At 44.9% G+C, this 16,479-nt stretch overlaps 1 protein-coding gene across 2 annotated transcripts in view; it reads right to left on the reverse strand.

Moving 5' to 3' along the window:
* Nucleotides 1-682: 682 nt before the first annotated feature.
* Nucleotides 683-16,479, reverse strand: part of adgrv1 (adhesion G protein-coupled receptor V1) — a 138,032-nt gene continuing 122,235 nt past the window's right edge. For both annotated transcript variants that reach the window (XM_020052796.3, XM_034296435.1), the window contains 3 exons: nucleotides 9,499-9,684; nucleotides 6,196-6,361; nucleotides 683-1,141 (listed from right to left, as the gene is read on the reverse strand). In XM_020052796.3, coding sequence (XP_019908355.3) covers nucleotides 1,023-1,141; nucleotides 6,196-6,361; nucleotides 9,499-9,684 — 471 coding nt within the window. In that variant the 3' untranslated portion in view covers nucleotides 683-1,022. The remainder of the gene's footprint in view (nucleotides 1,142-6,195; nucleotides 6,362-9,498; nucleotides 9,685-16,479) is intronic.

The following is a 16,479-nucleotide window of genomic DNA, read 5'->3' on the forward strand; positions in this document are numbered from 1 at the left end:
TCAACAGGCAACTCGAACCGGGTAACCAGGAGGGATCAGCAAGTCAATTGTACTGGCTACTTGAGGGTGACATCATTGGTGTTGCTGACGCTGGAACAAATGCTATAAAGACAAGGATACACAGGTGAGCCCTCTTTTGATCTCCTGAGATCACATTCTGGTTAACTATTGAACAGTGAAAATAAAGTGTACCCGAACTTGCTTCATCATGCCAGCTAAAACATACAGTATACCCATAGTTTACCAGACAGATTAATCCAAGTCCTGGACTAAAAAGCAAGCTCAACGGAAAAACTCCATGACAATGTATTTTTAGTCCCGGACTAGACTTAAACTGTCTCCAGGAAAGCACTTCAAAGGGTTTGAGACCTGCTGTCATATAGCTTAGCCTCACGCAACTTCTGCAAACATGCAGAAATGTTTACACTCGCTGAAATGTTCCCTCGGCTAGAATTCTTAGACTGTGTAAAACAGGTTTGTGATATTGCCTCAGAAAACAGCCCACGTTCCATGTCCCCCAGCCTGACCCTAGGGCCAGTCAGCCATTCCACATCCTGGGTTAAGCAACTCTCACACAAGCACTACTCTCTTCATTTCAAACTGCTGACATTGACCATAGACTGCTGCCAGCCACTGTAAATGCAATCACAGGGAGGACTCATTGAATCAAGACAGCCTTATGTAAAATAGCTGTTGAAATATTTATTAACAAAGTTACAGAAACCTTAGAAGGTTTGAGGGTGCTGGCTTGTGTCCTAAAACTATAAAACAACATTTACATCCAGGATAGATCTAAATCAGCTTCAAAAACGCTGTCAAGGACATTCACACATTAATTTAGTAAAACAGTTATACATATTCATATATATAAAAACACATAAAAACAGCAACAGATTTCGTGACATCAAATGGGGGACTAACGAAAAACTCTTCTATTAAAAAAGTTGATGTTTTAGTGCAAAGGCGGTAGAAATATAAAAATATTGTAGTGTTTTTCTTTGTGGTATAAAACCGCGTCTGGATTAGAGGTGCGTGTCGGCAATGGGGATGCGTCTTAGCTCCACGATCTGGGAGTTGGCCGTGCTACCGTCGTCATGACTCCCCTGGATCGACTCGTTGTCGCTGATGTTAAGGCCCGATCCTGGCAGGAAGAGAGGGAGACGAAGAAATATCACACACTGTTAATCACCACTTTTTGATATTGTTGGTTCTGAGGCAGGCTATAGTTACTACCGGACAAGAGCTAGGATAACGCGGGCCATTGCTTATGTGCTTAGCCTATGTGCTATTCATTACCAAAGCGTGAAGTCAGTTATTTGTGGTGAAGATTTCAACGTTGACACCTGCTACGGTGTCCGGAGTGAAAAGTGTGACCGGTGAGCAACAACCAAAGCAACTCGTTATGTAACGTGGCGATGCTTCAACATTGTCGAAACGCATCACTTTGTCCAGGGTGGCAGGTGGAGGTGAGTGGCAAGGTATCCAGGGTGGCAAGGTAATGGCCCGAAGAGTTAGCGTTCCAAATGAAACCACATTTACTATATCCAATAGGGAACTTCTTTTGAATAGGGCCAATGGGGCTCAGGTCAAACTAGTACATCGTTAAGAGAATAAGGTGTGGTTTGGGATGAAGACATTGTAACGTATTTCGAAGAACAGAATCAGATTTGCTATTTCAAGAAGCATATTCACGAAGATGAAAGATGTGAAAAGCTGGTAATTCACAGTAAAAGCAGTGTGTTACAGATAACTAGTGGGGAGGATAGTGAATAATTCACCGTTTAATGGACTGAAAATACCACTGTTTGCTGCTGCTACCGACCTGCCGCACTGACTGACTGCCTCACTGATTTACTGACTGGCTGGAAGCGTGACGTATTCATTTAGTGACTGACAGTTTTATGAAACGCCTGCCTGCCTGTTTTACTGACTGCCTGTCTGATTTACTGTCTGCCTGACTGATTCTAGTGTTCTCTCCATCTCTCTGGATCCTGAAACTGTCTGAAAAATGTCTATAAATATACGGTGCCTTCGGAAAGTCTTCAGACTCTTTCCCTTTCTCCACATTTTGTTCGGTTATAGACTTCATTCATAATTGATTACATATCTATTTTTTGCTCAGTCTACACACAATATCCCATAATGACAAAGCCAAAACATATATTTACACACTTGTGCCAATTTATTGAACATGATGAATTGAAATATGTCCTATAAAGGAGGATTCAGACCATTTGCCAAGGCACTCCAAATTGAGCTAAGATGAATTCTGTTTTTTTTAATCATCCTTGAGAGGTCTCTAGAACTTGATTAGTGTCCAGCTGTGGCAACATAAATTGGACGTGATTTAGAAAAGAACACACCTGTATATACAAGGTCCCACACTTCACAGTGCATGTCAGAGCAAGAAAACTAAACATGAAGTCCTCAGAGAATTGTGAATGGAGCTGGGGAGGGTTATAACAATCGCTGAAGCATTGAAAGTTCTCAGCAGCACATTGGATTTCACAGTGAAATGAAAGAGGTTTGGAACCACCCAGGCTCTTCCTACATCTGGTCATCCCCCCAAACGAAGTAACTATTTAAATAATAATGACTATTTGTATAGCGCTTTTATAGTACAAGTACACAAAGTGCTTTACACACAATAAAAATGGAAATACACTTAGTCAGGAAATAATTGGACACTGACCCAAGTTCTGTTATTTTAGCTGTGTACCAAAGTATATTCAAGTTACAGTTAAATAATGAATATGGGCTTAAATAGCAGTCTCTCAGCTTTAATTTGAGGGTATTCAAATCCAAATTGGAGGAAGGGTTTAGGAATTACACCTCTTTAATATGTAACCCCCTCTTTTGAAGGGACCAAAAGTAATTGGATAATTGACTCAAAAGCTGTTTCATGGAGATGTGTGGGCTATTCCTTCATTAATTCTTCATCAATTAAGCAGGTAAAAGGTCTGGAGTTGACTCCAGGTGTGGAATTCGCATTTGGAAGGTTGCTGTGAACCCACAACATGCGGTCAAAGGAGCTCTCAATTGCAAGTGAAACAGGCTGCAAAAAAAAAAAAATCCATCATGGAGATAGCAGGAACATTAGGAGTGGCCAAATCAACAGATTGGAACATTCTGAAAAAAAAAGAACTCACTGGTGAGCTCTGCAACACAAAAAGGCCTGGATATCCACGGAGGATCCTTTTCATGTTAAAGACCACTTCACAACATCCAGCCAAGTGAAGAACACTCTCCAGGAGGTAGGCATATCATTATCCAAGTCTTCCATAAAGAGAAGACTTCACGAGAGCAAATACAGAGGGTTCACCACAAGGTGCAAACCCTTTATAAGCCTTAAGAATAGAAAGGCCAGATTAGCCTAAAACATCTAAAAAAGCCAGCCCAGTTCTGGAACCGTGTTCTTAGGACATAGAAACTAAGATCAACCTGTATCAGAATGATGGGAAGAAATTAGTATGGAGAAGGCTTACAACGACTCATGATCTGAAGCATACCACATCATCTGAAAAACACAGTGGAGGCAGTGGGATAGCATGGGCATGCATGGCTTCCAATGGCACTGGATCACTAGTGTTTAATAATGACAGAACACCGAAGCAGCCGGATTAATTCTGAAGTGTATAGGGATATATTGTCTGCTCGGATCCAGCCAAATTCAGCGTAGTTGATTGGACGGTGCTTCACTTTACAGGTGGACAATGACCCAAAACCTACTGCAAAAGCAACCCAGGAGTTTTTTTTAAGGTCAAGAAGTGGAATATTCTGCAATGGCCTGGTCAATCACCTGATCTCTACCCGATTGAACATGCATTTCACTTGTTGAAGACAACTTAAGACAGAAAGATCCTTGAACCAAAAATAACTGAAGGCAGCTGCTGTAAAGGCCTGGCAAAGCATCACAAAGGAGGAAACTCAGCATTTGATGATGTCCATGGTTTCCAGACTTCAAGCCGTCATTGCCTGCAAAGGATTCTGTACAAAGTATTAAAAATGAACATTTTATTTACGCTTGTGTTAATTTGTTCAATTACATGAAATAAGGGGACTGTGTATGAAAATGGTTGCAATTCCTAAATGTTGAATTAAAACTGAAAGTCTGCACTTTAATTGCATCTCGGTTTTTTCATTTCAAATCCATTGTGGTGGTGTCCAGATCCAAAATTGTCTGTGTCCCAATATTTCTGGACCTAACTGTTAATTTAAAATAATAATTAAAAACTATATAAAACATATATTATTTAAACTAAAAAGAATAAACAAAATATAAAACCACAATGATAAAATATTAGTAAAAGACAGTTTTTAGGTAAGATTTACAAGAATGCACAGACGTAGCGTCTCAGACATTTTGTGGTAGGCTGTTCCAGCGTCTAGGGGACTGTATAGCAAAGGCCACTTTCTATTAAGGACCTTGTTAGGGAGGTAACCAGGAACCCAATGGCCAATCTAACATAGCTTCAGAGCTTCTCTACAGAAATGAGAGAACACCACATAAAGTAAAGGCGTCCAAAGGCACTCTATAAATAGATATAAACAAGGTTACTAGATTAGTGTGGCATCTTCTGGTCAGAAAATCATATTGTTTCACCTTAAAAATAAAAGTAGCAGAATCACTTCAGGTTTACATAGCAGTCACAGGTTCAAATATTTATGGTTAAAATGTCTTTTTGCTTTTGAATTTTGTTTAACCAATTGATGAGATCTACAAAATTTCAATACTGCCTATAATCTTACAGTGCACATGCAAGAACATGCAGCCAACAACCACACACAACCCAGAGGATTTTATATACGGTAAGATGACCCTACCCAATACGCTTTCACTTTCACTTCTGACTCCGTCTGCACTCACTGCCACCAGGGGGACTTTTCATTCAATGTCACCACAGCGTTTGGACAGTGTTTCTTTCAGAGATTTGACATGGACATGTCTTTGCTGCATTCTCCCTGGGGTTCGGCTAGCACCGTCCTGCCGAATTAGCCTGGGGACCGGCTGGTCATCGAGAGGGTCAAATGCCGGCCATAGTTCTTTCCACGATATGGACAAGTCTACCAGGCCTGGGATAAAAGGCGAGTCATACGACACATCTCTCCTTGGGGAGAATTTATATGAGCAGACATTTTAATTGGTGAGAGAGCTGAAAGGTTAACAGGTTCTGTCTACAGAATCCAACCATGCGTAATGAAAGCACATATCAAGCATGAGATTACAGTAAACATTACATGACTCTGAACGCAGTCTGCTTTGTCAACTTTTAAATCTCAGGGCAGACAAAATGTGATTTCACTGTTTTCTTGATACTTCTGCACTGTGAGTTTGAAATAATACTCAGTAATTGGGAAAATAATGAAAAATGTTCCTCAAATGGTTCTTGAGATGAAGAGCAATTTTTCCTTCCTTTGGAGCAAGTTTAGCTGAAAACAATCACAGTAACTTAACTCTTAACTCTCAGCACCCAGGCTTTAACACTATACAAAACCCACAGATATCCCCATTATTGGATTGTCTTGAAAGCACCCAATTTTATTTCAATTGCAGAGCTCCTGACCAGGGCACCAATACATCCTAGAGAAATTAATGCTCGGAGCACTACTTCACATGTTCTGCCGGCTCCACTGCAGGTTATTCAGACGGCGTTCTGACATTACTCATTGACTTATGAATGGGGGGGGGGGGGGGTGTTGAGAACGGAGTGGTGATATACTGTATGAGCTGGCAGTTAGGCCTTTATCTCATTAAACATTGATGGCTGAGGAGAAATGGTTCATACAGCCGACTGCAGGACTAATGCAGCGCGGACCGACGGTTAAGTAGGAGCAGCAGAATGACTGCCTGTCAGCATGGTGGACACTGGCGTCATGCGGACATACCGCGCACACACACACACACACACACACACACTGGCTAAATTGCATTTGTAGACACCGCATTGATAATTATTAACATCATATTGGTGACGATAAACTCTGGACATTGACTGGCTTTGCACAGGCTACTGTCCGATGTCCAGGAGAACTGGTAGTGTACACTACCAGTTGTAGTGCACAAATGACACCCTACTCCCCAGTGCACTTCTTCAGACCAGAGTCCTTTGGGACTCACTACATGTTACCTGGTTGAAAACGGTGCAGACAATGTAGGCCAGAGGGGGCTATTTTGGGACCCATATTGATTCTTACCCGTCTTTAAGGCAAATATGAGGTCATCGAACTCCTGGGACTCCTCGTCGGCCACCAGGTCCGTGTTGATGAAGCCCCCGTTGGCTCCGCTAGGGGGGCTCTGTTTGAACACGCTGCTGGGTTGGCTGTCCGGACGCAGGGACGCACGCTCCCAGTCGGCAGACACCTGACACACACACACACACACTTATTGACTGGACACGCCATTAACAAAGACCTAAGGGGTCACGTCACTATACTGCATTTCATGCCGGAGCATATGGACCATTTGAAAGGCACAGTGGGTGTTCCCTCACGTCTTCACGTCCGAAGAAACAACACCAGCCAGAGACGAGCGCAAAAACCGGTCAACTGAATCTCCATGATTAATGCAATGACACATACACCGGTCCCCTTTCCGGCACCCAGTCGGCCCTGGACATCACAGAACGGACCTGTCAGCTGTGTAATCATGTCTGAAACATGGGGGGGTCACACAGAGTTTGTTGCCAAAGCTGCCCACAGGGTTAATGCAGGACAGGGGATCATGAGGGGGTTGAGGGGTGAGATGGAGGTCGCTGGCTCGGGGTCTTATTCAAAAGCACACTAAAATATGCAAATATTAGCCTGATGCACTGATGAATGCTTTTCTTTCTCCAGAGATGGACAGATATGTATAGACTGATACAGTGAGGGGGAAAAAATATTTGCTCCCCTGCTGATTTTGTACATTTGCCAACTGACAAAGAAATTATCAATCTACCATTTTAATGGTAGGTTTATTTGAACAGTGAGAGACAGAATAACAACAAAAAAATCCAGAAAAACATGTCGAAAATGTTATAAATTGATTTGCATTTTAATGAGGTAAATAAGTATTCGACCCCTCTGCAAAACATGACTTAGTACTTGGTGGCAAAACCCTTGTTGGCAATCACAGAGGTCAGATGTTTCTTGTAGTTGGCCAACAGGTTTGCGCACATCTCAGGAGGGATTTTGTCCCACTCCTCTTTGCAGATCTTCTCCAAGTCATTAAGGTTTCGAGGCTGACATTTGGCAACTCAAACCTTCAACTCCCTCCACAGATTTTCTATGGGATTAAGGTCTGGAGACTGGCTAGGCCACTCCAGGACATTAATGTGGTTCTTCTTGAGCCACTCCTTTGTTGCCTTGGGCATGTGTTTTGGGTCATTGTCATGCTGGATTACCCATTCATGACCCATTTTCAATGTCCTCTTAGCAGAAAAACATCTTCAAAGCATAATGTTTCCACCTCCATGTTTGACGGTGGGGATGGTGTTCTTGGGTCATAGGCAGCATTTCTCCTCCTCCAAACACCGCGAGTTGTGTTGATGCCAAAGAGCTCGATTTTGGTCTTGTCTGACCACAACACCCAGTTCTCCTCTGAATCATTCAGATGTTCATTGGCAAACTTCAGACGGGCCTGTACATGTGCTTTCTTGAGCAGGGGGACCTTGCGGGTGTTGCAGGTTTTCATTCCTTCACGGCGCAGTGTGTTACCAATCTTGGAGACTATTGTCCCAGCTGCCTTGAGATCATTGACAAGATCCTCCCGTGTAGTTCTGGGCGGATTCTTCATCATTCTCATGGTCATTGCAACTCCACGAGGTGAGATCTTGCATGGAGCCCCAGACTGAGGGAGATTGACAGTTCTTTTGTGTTTCTTCCATTTGCGAATAATCGCACCAACTGTTGTCACCTTCTCACCAAGCTGCTTGGCGATGGTCTTGTAGCCCATTCCAGCCTTGTGTAGGTCTACAATCTTGAACCTGACATCCTTGGACAGCTCTTGGCCGTGGTGGAGAGTTTGGAATCTGATTGATTGATTGCTTCTGTGGACAGGTGTCTTTTATACAGGTAACAAGCTGAATTTTCCCAGTCTCCTCCCTTTTTGAACTTAGGAGGGCATGAGGTCCTGGCCCACATTTACCTGGCTTGGGGGACCCGTTGCTGTCCATGTCCAGAGTCCTTCTGGTTGTGTTGCAGATCGAGACGATGCCTGACGATTTCAGCTGCTTCCGACCTGGACTAAGTTTAAATTGACTCTAGACTCAGCCCACATGCATTTATTAATTATTACAATTGTAATCTTAATACGTTCACCTGGAACAGCCCGAAGAGGACTGGTCACCCCTCTGAGCCTGGGTCCTCTCTAGGCTTCTTCCTACATTTTGGCATTCTTAGGGAGTTTTTCCTAGCCACTGAAATTCAACACTACTCTTGTTTGCTCCTTGGGGTTTTAGGCCAGTTATTTTGTAAAAGCACTTTGTGACATCTTCTGATGTAAAAAGGGCTTTATAAATACATTTGATTGATACATTTGATTGATTAGGAGCACTCCCTTTAAGAGTGCTCCTCAAATCAATTTATAACATTTTCGACGTGTTTTTCTGGATTTTTTTTTGTTATTCTGTCTCACTGTTCAAATAAACCTACCATTAAAATGATAGACTGATCATTCCTTTGTCAGTGGGCAGACATACAAAACCAGCAGGGAATCAAATAATTGTTCCCCTTTTTCCACTCACTTGGAATTTCAGATTAAAATATTTTATGTATTCTTTTTACTTTAGACTTTTATACTTTGCATGCCAACAAAACCATTTCAAATAAAAACTAAAATATTAATGCAGAATATAATTTTTTTCTGTTTACTATGTTACTGCCCAGCACAGTTGAAACCCTGGATTCATCAGTGAAGAAAACTGTTCTCCAGCATGCCAGTGGACATTGAAGGAGAGCATTTGCCCACTGAAGTTGGTTATGACTCCTGAGTGCTGTCAGACCCTGGTGAGGATTACTAGCATGTCGGAGAGCATCCCTGAGATGATTTCCAACAGTTTGTGCATATATTCCTTGGTTGTGTAAACCCACAGTCTCATCAGCTGTCCAGGGTGCCGGGTAGACTGTAAAAGCTGACAGGAGTTGACATTGAGAGCTTTTAGGTCCATTGGTTACTCGTGGGGTATCAGTTGAGCGGACTTCTCCGTATGGCTTCTCTCAAACACAGGCTAGTTGCGTAACGGCCTCTGACTGTAATCAGTATTGATGTGAGCAAACAGAGTGGAGGGACACTGTATTCCCCTTTGAAGATCAGCTGAGGTGACACAGGTGCAAGTAAGAAGATGACCGGTCAAACGCTGGGATAGCGGGGCAATGGGACGGAGGAGAGAGGGGAAAGGATAGGGGACAAGAGAGGAGAGAGAAATGGGGAAAAGGAGAGGACAGGGGAGAGGGGAGTGAAGAAAGAAAGGGGGAGCTGGGGTAGAGAGGAGCGAAGAGGAGGTACGTGTGTGAGTCTACCTCCTCCATGGCACTGATGAGGTTCTGTGTGGACTTGTTGATCTCCCCTCCTATTGTGGTGCTGCCCCCTCCCTGGTACCCCGAGTCTGGGCCGCCGTGCCCGTTCATCTCCACCGTGTAGCTGGCTTTTGCTGGCCAACACACATGGTTGTGCATCAGGAAGTAGACCGCGAACACATAGAGGCCCTGAGGGGAGAGCAGAGAGGGCAGAGGGCAAGTGTTAGGTCATTTGGAAAATGCGCAGCCTCCGTCACACATACAGACGATTTCACCCTCACAGACACGTCTTTTTGTGAGCTAATGAGTCTGCGTCGGGTTGGAGCTTGATCGGTAGCGGTAACGCGTTCTCCACACTGGGCTATGAGGAGCGCATTTATGCCGAATGTTCGCCACAATGCACAGGGACCGCGTGGACCGACTGAGCACGATGGCATCGTCCCCTTGGGCATGACATCACCGTCAGTCCGAAGCATCCTGGTAGCTGCCTCACATTGTCTGTGTATACAGACAGCTCGGTGTGAACTACCGCAGCTCAGACTGCTGGGAAATACCACATGCCCTGCGGACATCTCACAACACCGGCCGGGCCGGACAGAATTACTGCAACCGAAGATGGAGTGGTACACGTATACAGTATTACGGCACACAAACACACACACACACATGCACACACATGCACACACATGCACACACATGCACACACACGCACACACACGCACACACACGCACACACACGCACACACATGCACACACATGCACACACATGCACACACACGCACACACATGCACACACATGCACACACATGCACACACATGCACACACATGCACACTCATGCACACACACGCAGACTGACACATCAATGCAAAGGACAACAAAAGACCACCAAGTGTCCTAGAATTGGAAGTCGCCATTAAAAGAAACCATTCCAGCGTGTCAGCATCTTTCTAAATGTAGACCCAGTCCCTTTCAGTTTAGCTCAGAAAGATTACAGAGGCCCATCCAAAGAGAGAGGTGCTCTCCAAACAGGTGGGCTATCATCATTACACTACAGATACTGTATCTTCCGTGGAACACTGCGTGGACATTTAAAGGAACAAATAAACAAGCTCCGTTTGGTTTTAAGTGGATCCCAGCCGTAGCTTCCTGGTTATTGGTGTATATAGGGAACATTATCTGGTAAGTGGGGAAAAGTACACGTTGAAATGGACACACCAGACGTATAATCACTGTCTTTATAGCCTAACAGTGAGTGTGTGTGTGTGTGTGGTGTCTGACAAGAGTGTGTGTGTGTGGTGTTGACTGTGGGGTGGGTGTGTGTGTTTGTGTGTGTGTAGTGTCTGATAGAGTGAGCAGCCTCATCATAACAGTCTTTAGGGTGATTAGTACAGATAGTTAAGGGCCAGCCAGCGCAGCCACAGGAACATGCTTTATTACCCGCCCGCCATTATGCAAGTGTTCCCTGCTCCGGGGCCTCGATGATGCCACGAGTGTGCGTGTGGCGTGTGTGTGACAGAGGGTTACTGGAAGAGGTTAGATCACTGACCAGGCACTACCATGGGAACCAGGTAGAAAAGGGAAGAACGGAAGAGGTACCGAGGCACAGAGAGGTGCAGAGGTAACGAGGTACAGACATGTACAGAGAGGTACCGTAAGTCTCCTCCACGACCACAATGTAAAACATGTAGATGCTCATCACGAACCACAGGTCATTGGCCTCTCTACCGCACGCCTCCTAGCGACGTGTCCTGGGGTTTGTCCGTGGGGTGACACCATGGAGGTTGCCGTCTCACAGAACTAGCATTAAGATGGATGTCCTTACAGTCGCAGTGTGGCTGTTCAGGAAGTGAGGGGTTAAATTTAATTGTGGGGGTCACCTGGACTGTTTCATTGTTCAAAGAAGGAGTCTCTGTTTGTGAGCTAATAATATACACGGCTCTTTACTGGCACAGAGCAGACACAGCTAGAAATAAACTTAGCAGTGGGAATTCAATTAGCCTCCTCTAATTCATGACAACGAACACAGCAGAGCCCAAAGCAGATGCCCCGGCACACTCAGCTGAAGATGGAGGAGAGGTGAGAGAGGGGGTGACAGAAGAACGACAGTGATAATGAACACGAGAGTGACAGAGAGATAAAGACAGAGGGTGAAAGGTCCGGTGTACGGAGATAGTGAGAGTGAACGAGCAGCAGTATAGGCCTGTAGGACACCATGGTCTGCTCCAGCCGCGGGAGCAATCTATCAATAACGATCCAGTCTACAAAGTGGAGCCCGCGGTTGCGTTGAGTAACGTGGCGAGTCACAAAGGTTCCAGTGTAGGAACACAGAGATCAATACTCGGCCACCAGGAGCAGGTCATAGAGCCGAACAGAATTATCTTCTGATTAGGAGGGTTCAAGAAGTACTCACAGCATGGGTGTTGATAATCGTGACAAATTTTCTGGTGTCCAGATTCAGAATTCATCGTCAAACTGATAAATTCCCTTTTTTCCACTATCTTTTTTGATCATCATTGCCAAAAGTATCTTTGGGGGGGGGGGGGGGCAATGCATCCAAAATATACCCCCCCTTCCCTACACATAGCTGCCCTATGGGGCCTTTGCATATGTAGCGCGGCTGTATGCCGACCAGAGGATGTGATCTGGGATGCAGTGTTCTACTGTAGCAGTGATCTGTCGTTCCTCCTTGAGTCATTAGACCAACGCAGCAGTGGGTCTGTACAGGGAGATAGCGACTCGAGCTGGATGCTGTATTTATCCCATGATGCCACACTGGCTGTGATGTTAGTCCTTATGTGAGGGAACACAACACTAAAGACACAGTACATTACTAGTAAAGCAGTGTAATCATGACTACAGGTAGGACAACATGGTAGATGGTGGTTTACTAGTAAAGCAGTGTAATCATGACTACAGGTAGGACAACATGGTAGATGGTGGTTTTGTTGACCCTCTTGAACCAGACATTTAGTAAATCTCTGCAATTAGGTGATTCTGAGATAACTGACTTTTAAGATTCAGCCCATGTTGGTTTGTCGGCATCTGGAGTTCTTTAGTTTGTATTCTTGTGAGTGTACAACAACTGTTTCCAAATAAAACTGGGACGCTGTGTAAAATGCAAATTAAAACAGAATGTAATGATGTGCAAATTATTTATCCCTATATTTAGTTGAAATTTTATTTAATTGTGAGATGTCAGTTGTGAGATGAAGTGGGCATTTATTTATCAAGAAACAACATTTCTCAGTTTCAACATTTGATATGTACTATTTTCAGAATATTGGGTTTAAATGATTTACACATTTTAAACAGTGTCCCATCTTTTTTGCATCGGGGTTGTAACAACATGAATTGAGATAGTTAAGAGTGTGGATGAGGTGGAGAGTCCTGAACTGAACAAAACAAAAACACAAATTGCAGATAGAACCTTTTAGTCACAGGATCTGCAAATGCCTTGTCATCACCAAATCGAATGAGGGTTTATTTAAGAGATCGGAATTATAGAGCACAGAGTTACAGCTGCAGTAGATGTGGCGCACATGAAACAAATTTCATTAGGTTTCATAATATAGGCCATTTCCTTCCGTGTTGCACAATGAGCTTTTCTGATTTTGCATCCATAAATCTATTTGTACATGTAGCTCATTGGGAAGGGCTAATGCAGCTTGTTCCTCTGAGTTGTTGTACACATTGCGGTTGGGTGCCCGTCCAGGTTGTTTTGTATTATTTCCCTCACATGGTTACATTTTCCATTAGGAGAATTTTCCATGTTGTTTTCATGGGAGATGCTTTGACTGCAAAGGGCTGTTAAGCAGCCGTTCACACAACAGCTGAATGCTGAAAATCATTATCCTAATAAAGATGTTACAGCACACAGCGCCTGTGTGTGTTTGTGTGTGTGTGTGTTTGCACACATTGTTATCCTATGCCGATCTGATGCTATTGTTTTATGATTTCGCCTAACCGCTTCCAACCACACCAGCACCACTTGAAAAAGGCCTATTCTTCACTAAGCAGCTGTTGGCCAGGTTTCATATGTCCAGGTTAGCGGTTGGTTAGCACTGTTCTTGCGCATTGTAGGCTACCTCAGTGGATTTCTGTACATAAAGGGTACACATCAGGGAATGTACAGAATATTGCTGAGGACTTGAAACCCTGTTCAATCGAGGAAACTGGCAACTGCTAACATAGTTGTTTTCGTGCACTGTTTGCAGACAGAACTTTTTAGTCCCAAGCTCTCTCAATGTTCCTCATCTTCTCAACACTGAACAAATGGGTTTTGATCCATAAGTACTCCAAGCAGAATAACAGGCTCTTAATCGTACCACTTTCATAACAGCAGGATCAACGCAGTAACGGCGGTGCTGTGGAAAATCTAGGACAGATGTGATCGTCCGCAGCTAATCAATGTTCTTGGACACCTGTTTTTTTTATTAGACCTCATTACCTGTGGAAAAGGGAACGATCAGTTCCAGCTCAGTTCTTCCAGTTTTCAGAGAACAATCCCTGGAGACAACCGTTATTGTTCACTGTAATCTCTACATCTCAGTCCAAGCCGCTTGGGGGCTGGGGAGTTTCTCTGCCAGGAACAGAAGCACTTCTCAACTGTGTTCTGGTCTTACTCCCCAGGGATGATGCCGCTGATTATTTCAGCGATGTGTTGGAGCACGAGGGAGACATCTGGAGGCAGCCAGGGAGGGTCAAAGCGGAGAGATGCAATCAGGAAAAATGAACCAAAGGACTTTTCACTTGAACACTTTACCTTCAGGGAATTCGTAGAGCTTTTTGTAGCAGGGGAAGCTATAAATGATGTGTGGCTGTGATACCGTTGGTCCATTGGTCAGCTGACTGGATTACCTCACAGCGCAGGAAATATTTGGATGGCATGGGCTTCTGGGTGTTGCCGTAGTTAGGCCAACCGCCGCCATGACGTCATGTCTGCAGCCATTACAGGGGGTGGACTTCACTGCTTATATCGTCTTTCACACATGGGCGCTACATAGCACTGCACGGGCCTGCGTGACACCCTTAATGGACAGATGACGTATGGAGGAAAGTCACAGCAAGCAGAGACATTCACAAGGACTTGTCTGAAACAACAATTGTGTTGCAGGCCAGTACAGCTAGCTAACTTACTAATTGTGTTGGTTGAATGCTATGACTCTGTTTCTGCTTGCTTTATGTTTGCGATCGGTTCACATCTAGCAAGTGATACATCTTCCGTCAAAGAAGAGCGTTATCTTGTTTTGAAAAGTGGGTTTCAAAAGAAGATAATGCTTGTGTGTATCTGACAATAAAATGTTATCCTGTCTTAGGATCATAAAGATGTAGATCATTAAGTTAAATATCTGATGATAACATTTATCTTATCCTAGGAACAACCCTGTAGATCACAAAGCTTTGCATAAATATTTGCTGATGCATTGTGTGCGTAAATATTTGGCAAAACGGAAACAGATACAAAAACCAAGTGATAACGGTTATTGTCTTTTCTCTTCTGGTAATTCAGAACAGCACCTCACGTCCAGGAACGACAAGAAACAATAATCTGTGCTGTGAAGTGGCTAACAAACACAATATATACTGAACAAAGGACTGAGTGTAAACAGTTGCGTCCTCAGGATGCGCTGCTGCCATCATTCTCCGGTTGGTGGTTTGTACACCGGCGAGGTGGAGTGCCGGATAGGAAGAGGAGCTGCAGTGCCACATGATGGCGCATTACAGTACCCCCCCCTCCTAGGCGTGGCTCTGGACGCCGCCACCTGCCAGCGCCCCGAGTGACCCTGAGGTTGGGGAGCAGGTCGGTCAGGACGGGGGGAGTGTGGAAATCAGCTGTCAAGGAGGGATCATAGATGTCTGCCGCCCGGACCCAGCTGCGTTCCTCTGGGCCGTACCTTGCCCGGCACACCAGGTAGTGGACCCAACCCTGCCGTAGCCGAGAGTCCAGTATCGATTCTACTTGGTACGCCGGAGCCCCAGCTACCTCCACCCGTTCTGCTGGGAGAGGACCACCTCCACCCTGACCTCAGATGCGTCCCCCTCAAACGTGAAGGCCTTGAGAGGGTCTGGATGTTTCAGAAGTGGTGCCATTGTAAACCTGTCCTTCAGGTCAAGGAACGCCCTGTCCGCGTAGGTTGACCTTTAAACAACAACGTGAGTGGCGCTGTGATGGTTCTGAGGTCTTGGGTGTACCGGCGTTGAAAGTTGGTAAACCCGATAAACCTCTGTAGTTCTTTGATGGTTTTTGGGACTGGCCATTGGATCATTGTCATGCTGGATTACCCATTCCTTTACGGCATAGTGTGTAACCAATTATTTTCTTAGTGACTATGGTCCCAGCTGCCTTGAGATCATTGATCAAGATTCTCCAGTGTAGTTCTGGGCTGATTCTTCATCATTCTCATGGTCATTGCAACTCCACGAGGTGAGATCTTGCATGGAGCCCCAGACTGAGGGAGATTGACAGTTCTTTTGTGTTTCTTCCATTTGCGAATAATCGCACCAACTGTTGTCACCTTCTCACCGAGCGGCTTGGCGATGGTCTTGTAGCGCATTCCAACCTTGTGTAGGTTTACAATCTTGTCCCTGACATCCTTGGACAGCTCTTTGGTCTTGGCCATGGTGGAGAGTTTGAAATCTGATTGATTGATTGCTTCTGTGCCCAATTGCTCAGTCGGGGTACTCACCCATTTCCAGCTCTGCATCAGGAGTGTCCCTTCCGGAAAGGCCCCTTCTCCCCGCAGAACAGGCACAGCCCCTGACGACTCCAGGGTTCTCTCTCTTCCGCGGGGGAGTTCTGGTGATTCCCAATTCCATAGGCTCTGGCTCCAGCTCCCTCCGAGTGGGCACGACATGGGAAAGGCGCGCCAAGCAGTCCCGGAGCTGCCCATTGATTGCAATTGCTCGGGCTATGATGGCGTCCAGCGACATGGAACCACTTACGCATGTCAGTGCCATCTGGACCACAATCCCTTGTGGAAGG

The sequence above is a fragment of the Esox lucius genome, chromosome 13 (assembly GCF_011004845.1).
Source record: "Esox lucius isolate fEsoLuc1 chromosome 13, fEsoLuc1.pri, whole genome shotgun sequence".
In the NCBI taxonomy this organism is placed as follows: Eukaryota; Metazoa; Chordata; class Actinopteri; order Esociformes; family Esocidae; genus Esox; species Esox lucius.